Source organism: Oreochromis niloticus, linkage group LG9 (genome assembly GCF_001858045.2).
Source record: "Oreochromis niloticus isolate F11D_XX linkage group LG9, O_niloticus_UMD_NMBU, whole genome shotgun sequence".
Lineage (NCBI taxonomy): Eukaryota > Metazoa > Chordata > Actinopteri > Cichliformes > Cichlidae > Oreochromis > Oreochromis niloticus.
In genome coordinates this window covers 16197323-16220268 of record NC_031974.2, presented here as the reverse complement: position 1 = coordinate 16220268, position 22946 = coordinate 16197323, and the positions used below count along the sequence as shown (strand labels likewise).

The following is a 22946-nucleotide window of genomic DNA, read 5'->3' as shown; positions in this document are numbered from 1 at the left end:
CTGAGGAAACAAAAGCCCCGTCCCTTCATTTTCCCTGGAGATTTTTTTCTGGAGATGCTAGAAAACAATTGACAGTGAAAGTAAGGTTTACGAGGAAACAGTCCAAATGTTGATTCTGTCATTCTAGCCAATAAATTGTGGGTGGCTGTAGCTCATGTAGAGCAGGTCATCTACTAATCAGAACGTTGGCATGCAGACTGGAGCAGCCACGGATCAAAAACTGTCCAAAGCATCACATTTACACCCATCAGAGTGTGAATGTGTTGTAAATCGCTTCAAGTGCTCAGTTAGAGTAGAAAAGTGCTCTATAAGAACCAGTCCATTTACCATTTACATTTTGCAATCTGTAGTCAGTTAAAGTTGACACCACAGACTTCTCAGCAGTTGCCTGGTTAAATGTTTACATACAAATGTGGACCTGAAGCTTTCAGTGTCAGTTGTGCCAAAAATTATAGAATAATATTAACTTTTCTTCTTGTGTTGCATCTGAAAATCTAAAAACAGCAACCTCGATGCTAAAACTAAAGATGCAGTGATTGCAATTTTCTTGGCCAACCTCCATTTCTGTGTTCGTTTTGTTGCCCTGCCGATACCAGATTTTTGTTAATTCACATTTTTCATTTGTAAGAACTATAACTGACAGCTTATACAAACAAAAGTCAACTTTTCTTTAATGCAACATATTGTTTTAATAACAAAAGAAATTTTTAAGCTTTACATTTTTCCCAAACTGCAGTAAGTTACAGGATCTGCTCTCGCCTCAGCAACTAAAAATAAAGTGCTCTGCTACTGGAAGACATACAGGTCATTAACTGAAAATAAGCTGCTGCACACCCACCTTTATCTGGCATATTTTACCTTAGCAAACAAAGGCAGATGTAGCTATTTTATTTAAAAAACAAACTAAAAATAAATGAGAGGCCCTTACATAATTTTCCATCATGTTTCTAACTTCACCAAATAGCAAAACATCAACATTTCCCTTTTTTCCCTCATCTCCAATCTCAGCTCCATTTTCCTCATAACTGCTTTGATCCTTTGCTCATACCGAGGCTGCTCCGAGCTTTGGCTAGCTTTAGCTTTAGCCACAATGTCTTTGTTATCTTTAAATTATCTGTTTTCAGCTGGGGATGTTTTCATGGTGGTCCCTCTGTGGTATGCTTTGGCATATTTTGTGTCTTCGCTCATAGTGAGGAGCTTCCATGCTAACAACATGTTAGCGTGTGCCTGTGACTTTGTGTGGGAGTATTCGCCCGCACCGCTCTGCACGAGTTGTGCTTGCATGATCAACATATGGCTGATGTGCTGAACCAGTCGATTAGTGCATCGCTAACAGTACTGACAAGACAAGCTGCAGGTTCAGGTGATAATTGTCTGTGGATTCATCACTAGCATGCTCTCCAAAAAGCTGAAGTTGTGTTAGCAGCATAATGCAGTTATTTTTTTAATTTTGTTGCTTGAGATCAGTTTGAAAGTAGTACGCATTTCGCTGTTACCTGTGCATGCCTGCAGACCCTCAGGTCACGTCACCGTAACATAGATTGTGGCATATAAATCACCTTCTCTGGTCTGGGTGACAACGGGGGAATTTTAGTGTTTCAGCCCGAGGTGCTTGTGTTCTGTGGTAGATTTGCAGTGACAGGCCCCTGCCGAGACATGACAGGCAGCACATCCGGCTTGATATGAAGCTACAATCACGTTGACAGCGAGGTAATGAAAGGCCCCGTCTCCATGACACCCCGGCAGTCCCGCTCGGTGGCGTGCTGAAGTGGATTGCGGAGTGATTGACGGTGATAATTTGACCCCATCTGTCAGAGCGACTTTCTTTATGGTGTAGCATCACTACGAGGACCCGATTGTCTCGGTGGTCACAGGTTATCTACTCAGAGAGTGGGTGCACTTAATCTGTCAGGGGTCCGTGTTTACGACGGTCTGATTCTTGAACTTGGGGGGGATGTCCATCTCTTTTTCATCCACTAGCTTTGAGATAATCTGGTCAGATATTGTAATAAATCAATTCAACAGCATGTTTTCAGTTTAAGAGGTTCCTTATATTAGCTGTCATCTGTGAAACTTTTGGCATTCAGAGGCACAAAAGAAAAAAGGAGGCTCACACCTGTCTTAAAAAGGAAGTTTGGGGCTTTATAGAAGACACACAAAGAAAAAAGGAAGTGGATGGTTTACAGATATAGTTTAGAGTGTGAGCTGTGGAGAAACTTTAACACGGTCTGAGCTCATCCAAACAGCTGGAGTCACACAAGCTTCCGTTCAGCAATATTCTGAATTCAGCTGCAACACTCCAATGTGAGACTAATCTTTTATGGCTGTAGATTTCCAAAGGTCATCCAAAGAAAGCCCGGACTCTAAATGTTGCATTACAGGAATTGTGGAGTTCATGGTGCTGTCTTAAAGGTCAAAGTTCACCCTTAGAATGAAAATCTCTATTATTTTGTGTCAGCAGTCTCTCTCTCTGCTCCCTGCATTTTGGTGTTGCTTGTATAAACAGAATAAACAGTTTCAGTTGACACTCAGATTCACATGGTTGTAGGTGAAAATAGTCCGCGGTCCACAGCCTCATTCAGGAGTCTATTTATTCTTGCTTCCTTTATTTTATTTTTTTTTAAAGCTACATTTTGTGCAGATGTCTTGTTTTTTCCCAGCCTTGTTTCTTCACCACTCCCTTCTCTCGCTCTCTCCTGCAGATGTCAAAGTTTTTGTTAGTCTCTGAACATCCTTTTCCTGAGTTCTGGATAGTTTCAGCTCTCTGGCCAGGAATACATGTATTTTTTTACTGAATAGCACACACGGCGTAGGTGTTTTATTAAAGATAAGGTGCTCTCACATAGTTGTTTTTCTAAGCACCTTTGAGCAAAATGCTGAATTCTTTCCTGTGAGGTGGGAGAATTAAATCTTTTGTGTCATTTTTTTGTGACAACTTGCTCTAAACTTAACAAATTTATTGCACCAATTCCAGAGAAATCGCAATTCATTCCCAAATTTTTTAAAATTAATAAACTTCAGTTGAATTCACTTTTATTTATATAGCACCAAATCACAACAACAGTTGGCTCAAGGCACTTAAATAGTTAGATTAAAATTTAACTATTAAAAAATGGCACCTTTTAACAAAGTAGTTTAACATGGGATTTCCTGCTATTTTGCCATTTCCTGACCTTACATTTGAGTCTGAATTACGTGCCATTTGCATTAAATAGCTGCTTTGTTTCAATGTCAGTCGTGAAACAGCTGACAGGAGCCCAAGTGCAGGTTTTCCAAATACATTTTGCTACAAGGACAAACTTGTTTGTCAAGGTCATTGTGCAAGATCAAGAGAGGCATCTGTGTCTGGCATGTTTCTGCAGGTCTGTCTCTGGGCGGTCACCCAGTTCCCAGGTGACAGGCTCATAAACTGTAGATTCACCACAGCCCACACACCACTCTACTGACTTTATAGTCTGTAAATGAGTCAGGAGTGTCCGTTACTCAGTTTTACACAGTGCTAGTCCTGTGGGACAGGTCTATACAAAACCTACCTGGCCTCACTTCTTTACAGGATATCAAGTAGAGGAGTTCTCATCCGAGACAAATCACCAGATCTAGCTTCTGCGTGGCTACACTCCCGCTGTGGGTTTTATTAGATTTTCTTTGCCTCTGAATTTGATGAAATCTGATGTAACAGTTCGAAGCTGCATTCATACCCAATCCTCCCTGTGAAGTCAAATGGTATCTTTCCACTTTGATCAATACTTTTTAAATTATTTTTAATACTGGGCTCTGAAACCCGGCGAAAGAATGATGAGAAATCAATTAGACGAAGGGTTATAATCTCGGTATCTGCCAAGTATTATGGGTACATTTGGAGCAGGACCAAAGAGAAGTCTTGTTGATCCATTGTCTTCCTGCCAGCCAGTAATGATATGCTAATGCTGCAATTATTTTCCCTGTCAAACAACAAACTTTGTCTTTGCACGCAAGGGCAGAACTATACTTTGGCTGTCTTAAAAATAGATGGATTGCTAAAAGTCGCTGCTCAAATGGCCATCATAACATTATAATAATCGCCTCCTCTTGACAAATTTGGCCTCTCAAATTTTTTAAGAAAACGTGAACGGCAGCATCAGGAGTCTGTCTCTCTCTGCCAGGAAGAGCGCTGCACAGGCTCCCCATGTGTCTCTGAGTAATGGAGCCTGTGTTTTCTGCCTGTAAAGCCTCCGGCAGTCTCGCTCCTGTGGCTGAATCCTCCGAGACAGGTGGTGTGAAGTTGCAGGATGGTGTCTGCTTCAGTGTAACAGAGTGACTCAGCCCACCTTCCAGCCCCCTCAGGGCCTTTTCCCCTGCTGCACTGTGGCTCTGACGGCTCCACTCCCGCTGTTTCCCCGCCTTCATCATAACCTGGCATCATCCCATTGAACTTCGGCCACTTTTAAGAACCCCTTTTGACATTGTTTGTCTTCAGGATCTGTTTTTCCACCATTTCTTGACATGAAATCCTTAAAAGCAGAAAGCAGAATTTGGGTTTCTCACCTGTGTCAGAGCAAAGCTGCCCATATTCCATCTGATGTGTTTGGAAAAAGCTGAAAGCTTTCAGGTTACCACTGCAGGGAGATTTTCATGTTTTATTCATGTTGTACCCCTTCTTGTTGTTTCTCTATAAGCATTTGCCTCTGAATATGGCCTTGGTGCAGCAGCACAAGTTTTGGGAAAAGCACCCGTGGAGAGTACATCTACTTGAGTACTCTGTTTAGAGAACCAGCTCCATAACTGTGAGGCCAAACTAAACAACCTGGGCTTCTAGTTTTGAAATATACTCACTGTCCTCATCATCAGGCCACAGTGACAAAGTCAATAACACTGGAGTTATTGAAAGCGTCCAAAAAACGCTCAAGTTTACTTAAAAAACGACCCTCCAACTTCCAGTGTCCACATTAATGTTTCATATTCAGTGTCTCATCTGTACCGATACAGCGTATTGGCAGCAGAGCGGATGACTTTACAAAGGAAAATAAACCTGTACTATGGGAGAAATATGAAAAGGTTAGACACATAAAATACAGATGAAAGCAACGCAGCTGCTGCAGACAGGTACGGTGTGAGCGTGTGAGAGAGGAAAAGCAGGAAGGAGCACTAGAAAACAGCTGCTATGACTCTAGATCATTCATATGAGACAATTTGGTTTTTAATTCTCTTGCAAATGAAGTGCAAGGTTTTTAGTTCCAATTAAGGATTTCCACATTAGTATTTTGGTACTTTTACACTGAAAGGGTGTGAATGCTTTTTTCTCCAAAGATGGAGAAGCTATCCAAGGCTCTGTCAGTGCCGGGGGGGTCCTGAAGTTTGATCAGTGAAGCCAGGAGAGGCTTGGGCCCCACTGCTGATGGCAGTGTGCCCAGAGGCATAGCATACTAAGTGTGGGGGGGTGAAGCATACTTGTCGCACTTCAAAGTCCCAAAGTGGGGAGATTTTCAGCCAGAGTGGATTCAGGGTTTAGCTTTCCCATAAAATGTCAAGCTACAGCAACCAAAATACAACTCTCTTACAGTGCAGTTACTACAAACACTATATATATTATATATATGTTTTTACAAAGGTCCTGCACAGCTGAAGTCATACCGGTCAAACCCACAGGACCAAAATGAACATTTTACAAGTTATGCATTGTTTTCTTTTAGGACTATAGATTTATCTCACATATTGGTTTAAACTTTGTGAAAAATAGAAGCATCTGCTAAACAACATTGTTTTTCCTTCCCTGGACTCGAGAATCACACTCTACTCTTACAAATAAGCCAACAGTGCATAGCTTTCATCTCTAAATCGAGAGAGCCCGGGGCCCAAATAGGTGTGAATATGAATCTCTCACTGACTGATTAGGAGCCTCTCTCGCTGACTGTGAGCCAAAACAAAGGCATCGTTCGTTGTTCTCCTGGGGGAAATTGTGAGGGTGTGCAAGTGTGGGTTGAGATTGCCAAGGTACATCCATCTCTTTACCCAAGTAACACAGCCGTTCTTACGCCTCCTCCCCTCTTCATCATCACCTCAGAGGCAGCGAACTAACCGTCATCCTCGCTCGCTGTGTAAGACTACAAGGGACAAACAGGAGAGAAAGCTGGAAGATATTCGAGAACAAGTGTATCCAATTTGTATTCAAACCGAGACACTTCCAGGCTCTTTTTTGTCAAAGGCCACTGAACTGTCTGTTTCTATTAAAGACCCTGTGCAGCCACGCTGAGCTGTACGAGCAAAAACGGCACCAACAGAACCTGAAGTGAACAATTAGTCATGTGTCCTCTGCAGGGGTCACAGATATGTTTGGATTGGATCGATAGGCATGTTTGAAGGATCGATGGGGCAAACCCCAGACACAGGCAGGAGCATCTTAGTCGGCTAATTTCATCCTCCATTGACACCAGTTGGACTTTTTACCACAAACATGCGTGTCAGAACGTGCAGCAGTATGACAGGACAGCATCAAGGCTGCTGAGGTGAACAATATGAGCGTCTGTCCCGTGAGAACGAGGAGCAGGAGGCAAGCAGGAGCACGAAGCCCTGTGTCACCCAGGACTCGTTTCGCTGGGAGTGGCACAGCGAAAGCCCATCAGCTGAATCATAACTGGTTGTGCACTACTTTTGCAAAGCATTCTGGGACAAGAGTGTAGTAATACTGCGCTAATTGCCAAACAGTTAGTACTTTTGGAGCCAGACACCATGCAGGCTAAAAATTACATAACTGGGATCAGTGTGCACAGTACAGGCATCGGCGCGTGCTATAGGCCACCAAATATGGGGCCAAAATTTGGCTTCTTCTTCCATCCTAGCTGGCACTTTCTTGTGGAAAGCACTGCTGACCCAAACACTCATACATGTTAACAACCTGCAGCTGCACACACAGCTGTCTGGGGTTTGCATCTGGGAGTGATAACCCAAGACCTTGTCTTTGCTAATATTCCCGAAAAGCTGCAGAACAAAATGAGACAGCTTGACAGTTTTTCACCAGGAAACCAATTAAAATCCAAGTGAAGAGCACATTTCCTCAGGAAATCATCTCTGACGTCTTGCCCAGAGAAATTAAACATTTGCAGGCCTTATTCGATTGTTCGAGACAGCTGATAATTTTTTTTGCACTTGTCATTTCAGTGACATACAATCACCAGAAAGAATGAAGTGAAATAAATGGGAAAACTAATGAATTACAGAATTATTGAGTTTAATTAAGCTTGCATGGTTTGAAAAGGAGAGAAACCTTTGAGCCTTCATTGTCCTGTCAGAAAAGAAATGACGCAGAGCTCAGATTCAATATTTCCTCAGCTAAATCTGCATAATTAAAAATTTACACATTAGGTAAAAAAAAAAGAAAGCAGTATAATGCAAATGCATTGCAAATATTTGCCATTGTTGAGCTCTGATTGATTGGAAGTCACATAAATGTGATGCCACATCCACTAAATCCTCACTTATGATGGGATTTTTGGAGGGAATCAGCCATCTGCTCTGCGACATGCCGCTGCGTAGGTCTCATTTTCTGCGAGGATGTTGTGTTGTAAACAATATTTAATATTGATTTCCTGTGAGTGGCTGAAGTTGCCACTCCTGAATGGCAAGAGGCAGAGGCAATTACAGTCTGCGACTTGGATGTGGCTCCCAGTTTGTCAACAGATGTATGAAATGTATGCCGGGATGGGTTTGGCAGCGATAAGACTGGAGGTCCTCTGTTTCTTTTTGTCTCTGCTCAGTATGTACTGCGGGAGAAAAGAGCCTGAAAATATATGTTTCCTGGTGTGCTTCTGCGGGATGCTGTGGATTTTCGGTGTATTCATTCTTTTTGTTATTTGCTAGCTTGTTGGTGTGGGTGCCTGGAGGCCGTTGGTGGGAGGATATTATGGGATTTGGCAAGTTATAAAGAAGTTTGTCATATGTTTTTCCACATATTTTTGTAGAATATAAAAAAAAAATCTTGGGTATATGTTTACAATGGCTCACAGGGAAATTATCTCAGAGAAAAACATGTGTAATGCATGTTTTTGTTTAATTGGTTTTCTGTTACTCACATTTTGAGTATTTATGGCTTCAGCAAATTGGCTTGATTATAAGGAGTTTCAGAAGTGGCTATGAGGGCTGCTTCCAGGGCCGGAAAACTGACTGGCTGTGACAACCACAGTACGTGTTGTTGGTTGAATTTGTCTTCATGAACGATTAGACACTGTACTCAGAGAGTACTGTAAATCACATAACTTCAATATTTTTTAAGATTTTTTAGCCCTTTTTCGTTTCTAGCCGTAAATGTCGATGTGTATATGTATATTTTAACCGTTTTTTACATAAAATGTGGGACACTTTAGTCAACAACAAAGCACACTGATGTTTTAGATGAAATATGCTGCTAATAAACATAGAAAAGAAAATATTAAACTATTAAAAAAAAGGAAACTGTTTTTTTTTACAAAATTAATTCATGTCCAGGTGTTCATTAGAGCAAAAATACTCACAATTTAAATGTTTTTTTGATCATCTGCGTAACTTTGTGCTGAACACTGGGGGGGTCAAGATCTCTGTCTAAATATATAAATAAATCTGGGTAAATTCCCAGATGATTAAACCTGAAATGAGTACAGAAAATCAAAAGCCTATTTATGCAAGATAATTCATAATTTTATTGGGGGGGGGGGGTTTATATTGGTTGGATCTGATTTTTGTGGGGGTCATAACCCCCCTAACCCTCCTGGAAATTACGCCCCTGTCTAGATCGACCTAAATTTAACAGTGACACCTGTGTTGGAAATCTGGTTTAGTCACACAGAACTAGGAGGGCTGATTAGAGAACATTTGCCACTCGACAGGGAAACATTTATATTCCTGGTTGGTGAACGGCTGCTGTCAGTCACTAGGTGAAATCGGTTGCATAGAGCTTTGTGGTGCTTTTGATTACTTCAGTCACAAGCAGGATGTTTGCATGGAAGATACCAGTTTGTCTGCAAACACTTGCCAACTGCTCTCTGAGTGGCAGTGAAATTAAATTGTGAAACAGAGGAGACCGTTTACCTTTTAAAACGTGTTGGCTTCAGCTGTGAGGTACAACTTTTACTTTGAAGGCGAACATTGTCAGATTCTGGTTTTACTGGACTGTGTTTAGCAGTTAGCCAGTGTTTGTAGACAGGTCTCCTTCTTCCATGCAAACTGCAGGCAACGTAATCAAAAGGTTTTTGGTGAGTCTCCCTTTCGACTTGTGTCAAAAGTTCAAATTATATACCAGTTTTAAATCGTTACAGCGCAGTTATCTGGATTTTATTGACACTTTTATGCAAGTTCTACACCACTAAAATAGATGAAAGTTAAAGAAAAAACTGTGTTTATGTTGTGTGGGTTGTGGACACATCTTACTCTAGGTAACACAGAAGCTTTTTAGATATTTTATGATGTGGTAACGATGCTATTAAACCATCTAAAATAATACAATAAAAAAAAATGCTCTTAAACACATTTAGTGACTTTAGATCATCTCAGTAGATATTTGGGATTCAGGTATTTTTTTTAGTTTGATACTGCAAAGCATTTGTTAGCAATGGTTGGTGCTACACTCCCAGAGTGTATGTTACTGTAGGATTAGTGACATATGATGAATTCAGAGGGTTAAAACAGGTCCACACTATTTTGTACCAGTGACTTTCTGTCATGCAGAAGGTTTTCTTTTTGCAAATATATCTGTTACGTTACAGTTGGTGAATATCAGCCTGTCTGATATTTTAAAATATGATATTCTTGCCCTCCCCTCACACTCCTCCTTAGACAGCTGGGCTTTTTTAACTGTGGGAAATAACAGGTCCGCTGGGAGAGTTGGACCCCTCTGCATGTGTTTACACAGCACTCAGCCCAGAGAACATTGGAGTGTGGAGAGGTTTGGCAGGGTGGACGGGTGAGAGGCTTGGTGATGCTGATGGATTAGCAGGAAGGATGAGGACAGGCCCTAGGGCCCCTGTCTGGGCTTGCCTGAAGTCTCCAGCTCAGAGAGAAAGTGGGAGGGAAAAAGCACAGTTAATACACCCATACTGGCACTAAATCAGTCTCCACCTGCAGACAGACACATCAACACATACACATCTAAACACTCTCAGAACCTTTTCCACGCTAAAGAGAATCAATCTTCAGTTAAAAGGGTGCCACCCACCACCGGGCCTGATATTTCCAGCACGTGCACATTGTCTCTGGGTGACCTTTCAGATCAATGGCTTTCAGAGTTTACAGTGCTCAATTAGCCTGTAGTGCCTGTGTTAATCAATATGGTTAAAATGATCATAACTCACAACACTTCCAAGGCAGCCCTCAATATTAGTGTGGCGGTGCTATACAGGAAGATGAAAACAGATTTGGCACTGAGCGATTTAAGTGAATCAGATAACAGTTTGGATCATAAGATGGACAAAAGAAAAGCCTGTTTTTGTTACAGGAGCTTGTTTTCTTCCAGGTAATATAAAGAAAAAGACCAGAGCATTGTGGACAGCTTGTAAACTCCTGACAAAAATGCTGCGATGAGATAAGAATAGCAGACAATCATTTTGCCTTAGCTTCACTGCTATGACAACTTGTACAGTATGTTCTGTTTTCCACGAACGGCTGTCTGCATTTATAAATGAATCACACCTCCAGGTGCACAGGACTGCAGCCAATGATTATGCCGATTAATTCCTCAATCACGCAATCATTTGGTCTATGAATGCAGTTATCTTTAATATAACAAAGTATATGCTTTTCAGACCATTTCTGCAAACAGCTGCTCTGCGACCTTTTGGAAAGCACACACAGTTGCATAACAGTGAAACAAGCGATCACAGAAGAATATAGCATACCTCCAGCTTATCCAATTTAGATCTAAAGCTTCTCCTTTGGCAGAAAACATTTTACTGTATGACAATAAGGCTGGCTTTTGGAGGGGAAAAAGTGAAAGATTAACCTATAAAAACATACGCAAAGGCTGGGATGAGTTTGGAACAGAGAAAAATGTCTCTAATTATTGAAAAATGTTCACACACTGTGGAGATTATTTGGTCTCTGTTTCCTGTGGCTTTTGCCACCATCAAACATGTACAGTAACTCTAGTTGCTTATTAACTGCTCGCTGGCCACCTCCCATTTTGCAGAAATGACTCCCAATTGAAGCTGAGCATCTCTGACCTTCTGTCATCCAGTGTCCAACTGACTCTACTGATCAGCTGTTAGTCAGCCAATAAAAATCAATGATTATTCCGATTATTGATTTATGTAAATTAGATTTATTTTTAGTGTCTAACTGAAGCACTTCGGCAGCTGATTACACTCAGTGATCTAATCAGGAGAGGTGCAGGTCAACTTAATAAGATTGACTGAAATCAGTTTAGCTGTTTCTGTTTTACGGTGCTGGTTTCAGTCACTGTTAATAGGAAACTAATAACAGCATACAGCAATAAAGTGATAGAGCATCCTCAAAATTGGTGTTAAAGGAGAATTATTGTGCTTGTTTTTATTCTTTACCTTTGTACCTTTAAGCCAACTTTCTTCTCATTGGCTGGTCTTCACAAGCAAAAGGTCTGAACAGCATGCATCTTCTCTATTTAGACTGAAACCTGAACTTCTGGCTCGTAGTTATACCCTAAAGGTCCAACGCTCTTGCTGCTGTAACATGTCATAGAGTTTGCTGTGAAAATTGTAAAGGACCTCACTTTGTGGCAGTATTTGATTGAGTTGTTAAGCTTTATTGAAACTGCAGTGACAGAGAGCAGACAGTTGAACCCAAACTCACTGCTCTCTGTGAGAAATATTGAACTCATTTTTCCGCACTGTGTTAGCAGATGTGTAGCTGGCCTAAAATATACAAGACAGGAATGAGTCAGCGAGTTCGTGACCTGAAACCCTCTCTGAGGCTAAAGCGCCTGAGAGATCAGCTCTCGGAAGAAGATTGGGGAGGCCGAGTGGTCTGAGGATAAGTGGACAAAAAGAGTGATTATAGTGTTGAGTCCGTCCCAGATGTTAGATTTGTTGACGTGTTCGTGTCCCTTAGAAACGCAGCTGAAGAGCGTCTGAGTCCCATTGTTTGTGAATGAAAGCGTTTGGTTCTGCCTATTCACCAGTACTGATGTGAGCATTTCCAATTTTAGGCTATGTTAGGCAGGTACTCGAGGACTGTGGGAACAGTGAAAGGACTTCTTTAGCATTTTCATGCAGAGATTTAGGCAGAGTGAGAGACGGTAAGGTTTTTTCTCTCAGTGGGGATTTGAGCCGGTTGACCTGTAAGGATACAGTTGTATTACCACAGGTAATAGCTCGCGCTGGAGGGAGCAGAAATAATCTGTTGCGGAACGTCCAGTGTCCAGTGATGCATCGCCCGCCAGCCCCAGCTTCTCTCATGGTGGAGTGAATGAAGGCCTCAAGGCTCCTGAGCAGTACTACTCATTCGCAAAGTGGAATGAGGGCCAACAGCAGCGCTTCATCGTCCTGCAGTCTATCACTCAATCTCCTGGAATATGAGACAGAAACTGTGCCTGACTGGAATCCTGAATTCCTTAACGCTTGTATCACTCAGGAAGCGCTCCGGTCTGTGTGATCGTGCTGCCTGCCTGCCATGCCTGCCTGTCTGTCTCTTTGCCAAAGCATTTTTGTGTACACTGACCAATGCCAGAGCCAAGACAACCAACAATTACATGAAGAAAGCCGCGGCAGTGACAGCAGACTCCATGATGGTTGACTCCAGCACTTTAAACCCTGTGTTTTGGGGTTTGACACAGTGTGCTCAGGCATGTTTCCGGGTGCTTTGTGGTTTAGCCTGCTTGGGATTTTGTGTCCACTGTTTTTACTCAGAAAGAAAATTAGCAGCTCACCACAAAGCCATAGTAAAAAAAACAACAAAAACCTGTTATGTTCCTCAAGGTTAAAGCCTTGATTAAAAATCACTGGACCCGAAGCAGAACTGCCTCCTAATTCCGCCTCATTTTCTTTCCCTTTGGCTTCATTCCTTCTTCTAACACGCAGTCCTGACACCTGTCCTCTTCACGGACGCTGTGTTTCCCCAGGCAGTGTGAATGCAATATTAGTCACCTTCTAATTCATTCCCTCCACCTCCTTTCTCTGCAGATTGTAATTAACACGTTCAGAGTTCAAAAATGGGCTTTTATTTATAGCCCCCCTGCCTGCTTTCTCATTTTGGGCGGCATAAAGGAGGGCTCGCTCACAACATGCTCGTTTCCTGGTGCCGGTGATGCCGGGAGCCATTCTGATAAAGTTCATTTTGTCCTGCACAACAAGCATATCAGCAAAAGTCAGAACAAGTTTATATGATGTGAGTGTGTCCTTTAGCATTTTGATTCAAATTCTGAAGCGTATCTTTGCACTCTTTCTCTAGGGGTCACGGGGTCTAACTAATTGCTGAAGTGAGACATCAAAATTTCAGTGTAATAGTTACAATGTGATATCTTCAACAAGCTGGTTATTATGTTTCAAGAAAAACAATCGTTTTTTTGTCGGCGGACCTAATCTGAACCTCGGGGGATGTTTGTGCTGGAGTGCCCTGACTTGGAAAGATGTGACTAATTGTCGGCAAAACAAATCTGCGGTGAAACGAAGCGTTCATGACAGGCAGGACGCCAACTTGATATTCCTCTCCAAGGGGAAAGACATCAGAAATCCTTTTAGAAAACTGGCTTATGAATTTATTTTAGAGGCTTTTCCGTAAGAAGAAACCGATTTTGTTCTTTTGTTCATCTGCTGCACTATTTTAATTCATGTCCTGACTTGTCTCACGCTCCGATTATCTCAGATTTTGGCATACGATATTCGGATTGCGTTCTAGGAGCTCTGTGAAACTGGATCTGTTTTTCTGGTGCTGCCTCTCCCTCTACCTGCCGTTTAACTTTCTCTTGCCGTCAGTTTTACGACTTTATGTGTTTGCTTAATGACAGGTTGCGTTTTTAAGAGGGGATGCGTAAAATCTGAGACACCACAGGTCAACAAAGCACACTTTGCTCTGCATAATAATTACTGAGAGTTGTATGCCTGGAATTTATGCGCAGCAGTGTGCAGTGATAGTAAAAATAAATTATACCCTCTAAGGTTTTTCCTGTCATGATAGAATAAAAAAAATCAATCTGGTCCTTAGTAGGTGTTAAAATTGGGTAAATACAACTTCAGATGAACAACAACATGTGCCATATTACGCTGTGTCATTATTTATTCAGCAAAAACTAAGCTGAAATACAGGTGCATTGTGTGAAAAACTATGTACATCCAAGCTGTACCGTCACATAGACGGCCTCAGCTTATACTCCAGAAGACTCTGGGTCACAAAGAGTTGAAGAGCAAGGTGTCCAGGTCCCGTGGCTGCAAAACAAACCCAAATCATCACCCCTCCACCACCGTGCTGACAGCTGGTATGAGGTGTTTGTCCTGATATGTTGTGTTTGAGTTTTACCAAACGTGGCGCTGTTCACCTCTACTTTGGGCTCGTCTGTCCAAAGCACATTGTTCCAGACGTCTTGTGATTTGTTCAGATGCAACTTTGCAAACTTAAGCCTAAAAGCTGCAACTACACTGGATGAGATATGGTGACCGTGGAGACCTTAGAAAGTGACTGATATATGAGGACTAAGTGACTACGTCCATTTTGCATCACCACTTCGCTGGATATTCAAAGTGGACGTGACCCAAGATAAACATTTCTCAACTTCAAGCAATTGAAGCGACTAACAGTGAGAACACAGGATACTGTCGATTGACAAATGACCAGTAGTAAATGCATCAGAGGGTTACCTAGGCAACTGGAGCCTGGAATCTCTGCAAGCAACCAGCTATCAGCTTCAAAGTGATGCACGACGAGTGAATCACTTCCTGTGTGGACGTAGCTCAGCTTAAACACACAGGTGCTGCCTTTTGTAGTTAGAGAGAAGAGGCTTTCTCCTGGCCCTTCCAAAAAAGACATACTTATTAAGTCTTTTACTAATTGTATTGTTATAAGCTTTATCTTGTATTATGTTAACTGAGGCCTGATGTAAGTCTTGGGTTTTTTACAGTTTCTCTGAGCAGGTAACAATCTGACATCCACTTCTGGGAATACTGACATCTTCCTTGATTGTTTTCCACTTGAATAATCTTCTTACTGTAGAATGATGGACGTCAAATTGTTTGGAAATGGCGTTACAACTTTTCCCAGATTGATGGAAAGCAGCAATTGCTACATTAAGATTACACCTGAATGCAACTTTTATAGAGGTGCTCACACTTGCTGATGATCAATCAATCAGGTAATCAAGTGTGCTTGATTAGCAACACCTGGCTACTGCTCACCCTCTGAATTCCTTTGGAAGCAGTAGGGGTGTACTTAGTTTTTCATACACTGCTTCAGCATAATAGTGTAGTGCACTGTGTTTGCATTTAAAGGCTTTCTCTGCTTCATATCAATTTGAATTAAATTTCTTTGGAGTTTGGGCCATTTATTATACAAACCAAGCAATTTGATGTCTTTTTTTTTTTTATGAAATATGAAATATGACAGTGCTCATTCTCACTAGCTTCTTCACTCTCTGACCTTGTCACAGTGACTCAAACAGTATTTAATTATTTTCAGGAGGTTAATAAACAGTCATGAAAGTTCTTGAAAGTCAGTTACGTCAAATCCTTCTATTGTTCTGAGGTGTAAGCAGAAAAGTAACACATTGTAAACTGACCTCCAAAAGCTTTTTCCACTGTGTTTCTTCTTCTTCTGCATTTTGATGGACTAGATCGGTATTTGCTTGCATGATAAGATTTTTGCATACGTGGGTAAAAGTACTTCTTCTGACAGATGTCCCTAATCGGCTGTTGCTAATGACGAAACAAAGTGAAAGTGAATGGAGGAAAAATTGCGTTGTTTTGCTTCCCAGTGCAGAAAAATTTTGATCGCATTGTCTGTTCTTTGTGAGAATTAGTTTTTTGCTGTGTCAACAGCAGATCCTTACTTTTTTTCTATTTCAAAGATAGTTATAGTTGCAGAAAGTTGGAAGCTTCTGCAATAGTTACATCAACTTAATCCATGTGGACCCTGGCGAGCTAATGTGAGTCAGCACAGTTCCAGCACAAAATACTGAAGGTCTTCCAAAGTGCTTGGCAGGGTCTGCGGGTACACTGATAAAGCAGCTTTCAGTGGGCACTAAATTAAGCACTCTGACACCAAGAGATATAAAGCCTAAGGAATCGTTTGTGGATGTGACTTTTTCTACCTTTCTCGCTGAAATTATGCACAAACGCAGTGAAGCAAGTTTGTAAGTCTCCTTTGGGCACCGCGGCATCAGGTGAGAACCAAGAGAAAACAAGAAAACAGTAAAACAAGCAGAAAGTGAATGAAAGAAAGGGTGCAGACAGAATCTTCATGCTGCGATTTTACTGCCTCAGTGTCTTTGAAAGATTTTAGGGGGAACCAAAAGCGGTTTGTGAATCAGGGTTGTTGACAGGCGTGAGCCGGGCCAACAAGGGTGCTCGACAGAGTCAGGGTGAAGGTATGCAGTGGCTTTGAGAGGCAGTGAAAGAAATGCAGAGGGGTAAGATTTCCTTTCTTACAAAAGCCGAGGAATAGCCTCGTTAGAAGGAGAAGCCCCCATCCTCCTGGGGAGGTTTATTTTAGGTGTCCCTCGGTGGTCTGCCCTCAGTGCCCTCCCAAATCCTTGACAAAAGACCCTGGACAATCAGATATACTGCCATCCCTGCATCACAGTAATTCTGTGTTCACAAGAGGAAATGCAGGTGCATGGGTGACTCATCATGGCTCACAGAGGGACATGCTGGGAAAAGAGCAACCATTTATCAAGGGCCCTGTGTTCATGTGTACTTTAAGCCATCCACTCTTTGCCAGTTTTCCATCGTATATTAAGGATCCTTTAAAGGGAAATAGATGTTTATGCATCAGTGGAACGGTATGCGTAGGTGCCTCTTGGATTAGCGTATTTAACTGCTGTTGACGGGATGTAGCCTGGGCTGCTTTGTCCACATGGATTTGATCTGATTAATGACTATTAGGGATAGGATGAGTGTCAGGAAGTATTAGAGGTATGCAGAGAACGAGACAGGGAGTGAATAGGTGGCCACGGAGACCAAACAAGAGTGAGATTATCCACACTGGAAGATAGTTTTGGGAGTTTTGGCTCACTGCCATTAGGGCTCCTACTTTATATCTGGAATTATATGAAAGGATTTTATAGCAATTATATGACATTGAAAGTCACAGTTATATAACAGCTCAGTGATAAAAGCATCTTATAAATGTTTTCCAAATCCCAAAGTTGTTATTTTTCTTAATATGGAAGTAAAAATTTATGTCTGGGTCCCGGATCATACACCAGGATTCCTGGCTCGGTTTGTGGTCTTTAACTTCAGAGACTGAAGGTGACTTTTTATTATTCTCCTAAAACAGTTATGTGCAAATTGTGAGGCAGTCATCCCAGACCCATTTCATACTCTTCCTCTGGCCACAATAAATTCTTCCCATGTGCATCAACACCCCACCCCAGTAAGAGCAGATTGGTCTCTTTGCTTTTTGCCTTTGCCAACGTTCATTATAAAGTGAATCTGTCAGCCTCCTCTTTGAGCGAATTAGCATCTTAAGCTTCTCCACTTGCTCTCGCTGCCTCTCTTCTCCCCTCCGGAGAGACACTGGTCGGGGGGCCCCGAGGGAGGAGCAGGGAGGAGGGACGGCAGCGAGAATGAAATGCGAGCGTTAGAGAAGAGACGGAGGGGAAAAAGTGGAAAATGCTCCTTACTAGTTAAACCCAGTGACCTCTGTCTCATAAAAGAGAAGCAACATAGGCTAAGAGTAGAGGAATCAGCAGTTCCCCTTGTTCCAAAACCAAAAAAATCTGCCATGAGCTCCAACAGCATGCAAACATTTTATAAACTTTGTGTCTGGATGAGTCCTACGAAAATTAAGTTTGTTACAAATTTACATTAATAGCCCAATCCTAGTCAGGTCACCAGGGGGAGGGGCAGGAGCTTATAAGCCTGAAGGCAAACAAGCCTTAAGTTATAACAGGACCAACAGATGAACAGACGTCCTCTGCCTTCTGTGATGCATCTGAAGCGGAGAAACACTTGTAAACAAGTGGAGAACAAGCATTCTTTGTCAGGTTTTACTTTTACTCACGTCTACTGCTCTACTATGGAAAATAAGGGAAAAAATAGGTATAGGCAAGCCATAATGTTACAGTATGTTTATAAAACCATACGCTCATAAAAGCTTGGAACTCAGAAGCAGCTGCTGACCTTATAAAAGTGCTCAAGGTATTCTAGTTTTATACCAACCTAAAAGAAACAGTTTGAACATTGTGTCTAAAGGCACAACAACTAGCCTATTAGAATATAATTGGAGTATATTACCGTTTTTCAAACTGAGAGAATATTATGTCAACCTATTATGGTGCTTCACTCTCTAATCTTCACTGTCTACGTGCACGTTTTCGCTCTTCTCTTACTCAAAACTCTGCATCTAATGTTCTGCCTGTTATCATTGTCCCTGAAATTCAGTTGTCCGTTAAAACCTGCGTGTCTTGCAATGCATAGTCAGGATTATTAAGTAAAATACAAATGCAGGATGTTTTTGCATATCCCTGATAGTACTTAGTAATGTCCTTTCAATTGCTTCTGAGATGACCCCTGTGCAGCACACAAAGACAAAAAAACGACAGACCTTTGATGGCTTATTGGAAATGAGACATAGGTGGGGAAAATCAAACACAGGGTGGCGTTACAAAGGATACAGTTACAAAGGAAAGAAGACCAAAATAGGAGGTGGTTGCTGTGCCAGTCTGTGTGCCAAAGTCTCCTTGGCCAAGATAGTGAACCCCGTTGTTCTATGATTGTAGAACAATGTTAGTTTAAAATATAATTCTATTAAAATAGAAGACAGTACCTGTATGAATGTGAATAAATGAGGCAGAAAAGTGCTATATAAGAACCAGTCCACTTACATTTTTAATAACAGGGTTTTTTTTACTCTAAAAGCCATGCAGGGACAAAATATTAAGAGTCCTCAAGCATAGTGCAGAGTGGATGAAGTCAATTACAGTTTGAGTACCTGTCGTTGAGGGATGCTCCAAAAAGAAGAAGTGAATTGCAAAGTGTCAGACAAAAAGATTTTAATTGTCTGCACCATATTTGGAAAAAATCAGCTTCAGGAATTCTGATATGTTTGGTTTACAAAAAACAATATTTTCTGTTTTCAATAGAATTCCAAAGTGGAGGTATGCAGTCTCAACATTTTAGACAGAAACGTGGGGAAAAATACGTTTTGTCCAGCCAAGACTCAAACTCGGGACTTAACATTGCATTTGCGTGCTGTATCCACATTATGAGTTGCTAACTTTCACTTGAAAAAAAAGCAAGAGCAGAAATTCAGGAGAAGTTTTGCAGTCAGTGGGAACAACCTGAGTGTAAGGAGCATGGATTAACTGGTGTGAGCAGAAATACGTGTAAAAGCAGAGTAGTGTGAATCTGCGCATTGCAGTGTCTGAATGTGAAAAACACAAAAATATTTATGTCTGTCTGATTTATAGATTTATACACAACTTCCTCTACTGTCAGGTGGTCTTCTTCTACTTCTCTCTCTGTTACCCATTTTTGCACATCTTTGCATGTTAGTGTTACCTGTCAGTAAGTGTCATGCTGAGATTGTATGTGCATCCTCGAGACATACAGGACCTTGTCCATAAAGGCACCTCTGCACCTCTAATAGAGGTTAAAAACTCCACAGTGAACCTTTAAACTATAACCAATTTTTTCAAATGCATCTTTGCAGACATCTGTTCACACCACACTGAGGCTTTTCCATCTAAATGAGAAGTAGTTGTTTATCTATATAAAATACAAACTGCACAGTTAGCTCCTGTTGAATTAAGGCAGCGATTCAAATCAGCAAAGCGCTTCATTATGTCTCTCTAAAAGAAGAAGGATGGAATAAGGGAAAGTAGATTTCTTATAGTGACGCAGCAGATTGTATCTCCAATCCATCTGTCTCTGGCTCAGATAATCAAGTCGGTGTTTACAGTAACTCGGTGCCATTTCTCACCTGTCACCGGCGTCTCGTTTCAGGCCGAAGGAACCGGGATGATTAGCTGTGACTGTGGCCCACTGGTCTGTGTGAAGGCTGCTGAATCATTCCTCATGTGCATATGTTTCAGGCAGATGGAGAAATGAGAAAAGTCAACTGACACCGTTACTTATTAGATTAATGGCTTGAACAGTCCCCACGTCTGTAATTTGACTGTCGGCTTATTGAAAGTAAAAATATTTTGGTGGTATGTGATTATCGTAGCCCTGAAAACTGACAGTTTTTATTACACAGCAACAGATTTTACCTTTTAATTTGACTGTGAGAGGGTTTAATGGTTTAGGTTCACTAGCATATCAATCAAAGCTTATTTCTGGTGGGTTATCATACATCTATCTACCAGTGTTGTTTATTACTCACACTTTCCTGTTCTGTCTCCTTAGGGGTCCCATACTCATACGTGCAGGAGCAGGTGAGAGATGGGGATACAGCTGTTGACGTGAAGCTCTACAGTCACCGGTGGAGGAGATGGCTCCCCCCAAAGTCTCGTAACATGGACAGTAACAGAGCCAGTCAGGAGCAGGACCAGGAGCGTGAACAGGAGGAGCCTGAAGGCTTCCCAGGCCTGGTTTCAGCAGAGGAAGCAGACAACAGCTCCCAGATAGAGGTAAGCAACGATCCAAGGACCACATCTTATTTTTATCACAGCTTCTTTCTTTTTTTGCTTTAGAAGGCTAGGACAATAAGTCAAAAGCCAAGCATCAAGGCTTTAAAAGTAAAGCCTGTTTTACTGCATATGCACAGATTAGGCAATAAAAGAAAACAGCAGGTAAGTGAACCATGCTTTCAATTGCTTTAGGTTAGAAGCAACGTCTGGCATGCTTCACTGGTGTTTAACGGCCAGTAAGTGCCTGAAGATGCCATTGTTTCAGTCTTGGAGATGCCCAGTAATTGCACTGGTAGTCACTGTTATTTAGGCACTTCCTCGCCTTGTAGCATTACTGCTACCGTCCTTACAGAGGCTTTCCTGTCAGATGCTGGCATCCTTAGCAGGTTATCTAAGAGTTGTAATTATGGGGGAAGTTAAATGGGGGAAGTGAGCGTGTATTTTTGCTGTGGAAGATGCAAAAAACAAGTGTGCTGGAAAGTTACAGTATTAATGTCTTCTCATGACAAGAAGGTCCTGGATTCGAATCCGGTCAGTGGGTTCAGGTTGGATTAATTGGCAATTCTAAATTGGTTGGAGGTGTGAATGTGAGCTTGAGCAGCTGCCTGTCTTTCTGTGTTAGCCCCGTCATAGATTGGTTACTTGCCCAGGCTGTATCCCACCTGTGTCCCATGGCAGCTGTCATAAGCTCCCCTGCAACCCAGATATAGAAAAGGAGATGAAAATAGATCGATGGAAACATAAGAAACAGCCAGTTTTCTGTTACATCTCAATGGAATTTGATTTCATAACCAGGTGCTTCTCTCATAACGACATAACTTAACCCTACTGGTTAAATCAGGGGTGTCAAACAAAACACCTGGGGCCAGAATCAGCCTGGCAAATGTGAAGGAGTGCGTAGATTTTGAACTTTTAACTGTATTTTCATGAGTTTTACAGCTTTTCTAATTATTAAATACCATAACCCCCCACTTACATCCATAATACACTAAAGTACAAGAAGATTTTCTGCCAATTAATGAAAACTTTGCATTTGAAATTTATACATGTAATTACAAGAGAGTCTGAGAAATGAACTACCACAAACCTTTTCTGTAACTTTACATATTATTTATCATTTATCAATCCTCCTCTGACCCCAACCGGTGGTGGCAGATGGCTGCCCCTCCCTAACCTAGTTCTGCTGGAGTTTTCCCTTCCCACCATTGCCAAAAGCTTTCCCAAACATCAAAGTGGGCTGTAAGTGGCCCACAATGTAGAATGAGTTTGACACCAGTAGTTTAAATTATTCATATTTCCATTTCTTGTTTACAGATTCTCGATTTGTTGTCTAATGAGTTGAGTTTCTACCTTTTTTGTCTTTTTTGCATGTTGGATAACCATTTCTACTTTGCTACAGTTGTCTTTTATAACCAAACAGAACAGAATTAAAACATTTTATATTAAATAATATGTTAATGAAAGATGTTAAAAGTTCTCCTGCAGTTCACAGTTTCTGCATTTTCACTCAGCAGCCTTAATTCATTTCTTGTGTTTGACCGAGCTCGCACAGTAAATCCTCCTGTCCCATAAAAAAAAATCCAACTAGTATGAAATGAATGAATCAATAAAGTCCTCTGTTGAGCCAGACCCAAAAATACTCTTAGGTCGCTTCCCTGGAGCAATTATAAATCTCCTTACAAGAGTGGATGTTTAGTAATGAAAAAAGAAGATGAGGAGGGGCCTTTAAGGATTAATATTTTATATCAAATTAAGCCCAGCCCTCAGGTGTTCATTTACCTTCTATGTGGGACTGGATCCTTTTAAATTTGACCTCGAAAAGACCAGAACAGGAAATTAACCCAGCCCCCTACAATGTGAATGGTCTGGAGGACCTGCTGGAGATTAATAGCTGCTCTCAATCTGTGTTTGTATCTATGTAAATGAGAGGCATCACCCGCATACCTTGTTGTGGCGCCTTGGATGGCACGCAGCATGGGGGCGTTCAGCCGGGCTGTAGACAGCTCGTTAAGTTTTCCCGTGGCCTCTAATCATCTCAGGTTCACAGCCCTGTCTCTCTCAGTGACAAGGGCTGAGAAGCTTTGATCGTCAGCTGTAATCACGCTCACACTCGTGTGTAAGCATACACAGACCACTTTAAATTTCACACAACTGTAAACATGCACGGACTACAGCACGCACATTTATGCTTACATAAGTGCTCGCCGCCACTCAGGCATGTCCTCTCTCGTTGTTTTATGTCTCTCTGAGCCTC

General features: G+C 41.6%; 1 protein-coding gene and 1 long non-coding RNA gene across 2 annotated transcripts in view; one reads left to right on the top strand and one right to left on the bottom strand.

Annotated features, from left to right (window-relative positions):
• Positions 1-22946, top strand: part of plxdc2b (plexin domain containing 2b) — a 106163-nt gene that overhangs the window by 21235 nt on the left and 61982 nt on the right. Inside the window, exon 2 of the mRNA XM_005448936.4 lies at positions 20469-20692. Within this exon, the coding sequence (XP_005448993.1) occupies positions 20469-20692 (224 nt within the window). The remainder of the gene's footprint in view (positions 1-20468; positions 20693-22946) is intronic.
• LOC112847761 (uncharacterized) lies at positions 16263-20458 on the bottom strand. The gene is made up of 3 exons (XR_003221523.1): positions 20044-20458; positions 18737-18829; positions 16263-17158 (listed from the first exon to the last, which is right to left on the bottom strand). It is a non-coding gene; the product is annotated as an uncharacterized LOC112847761 (long non-coding RNA).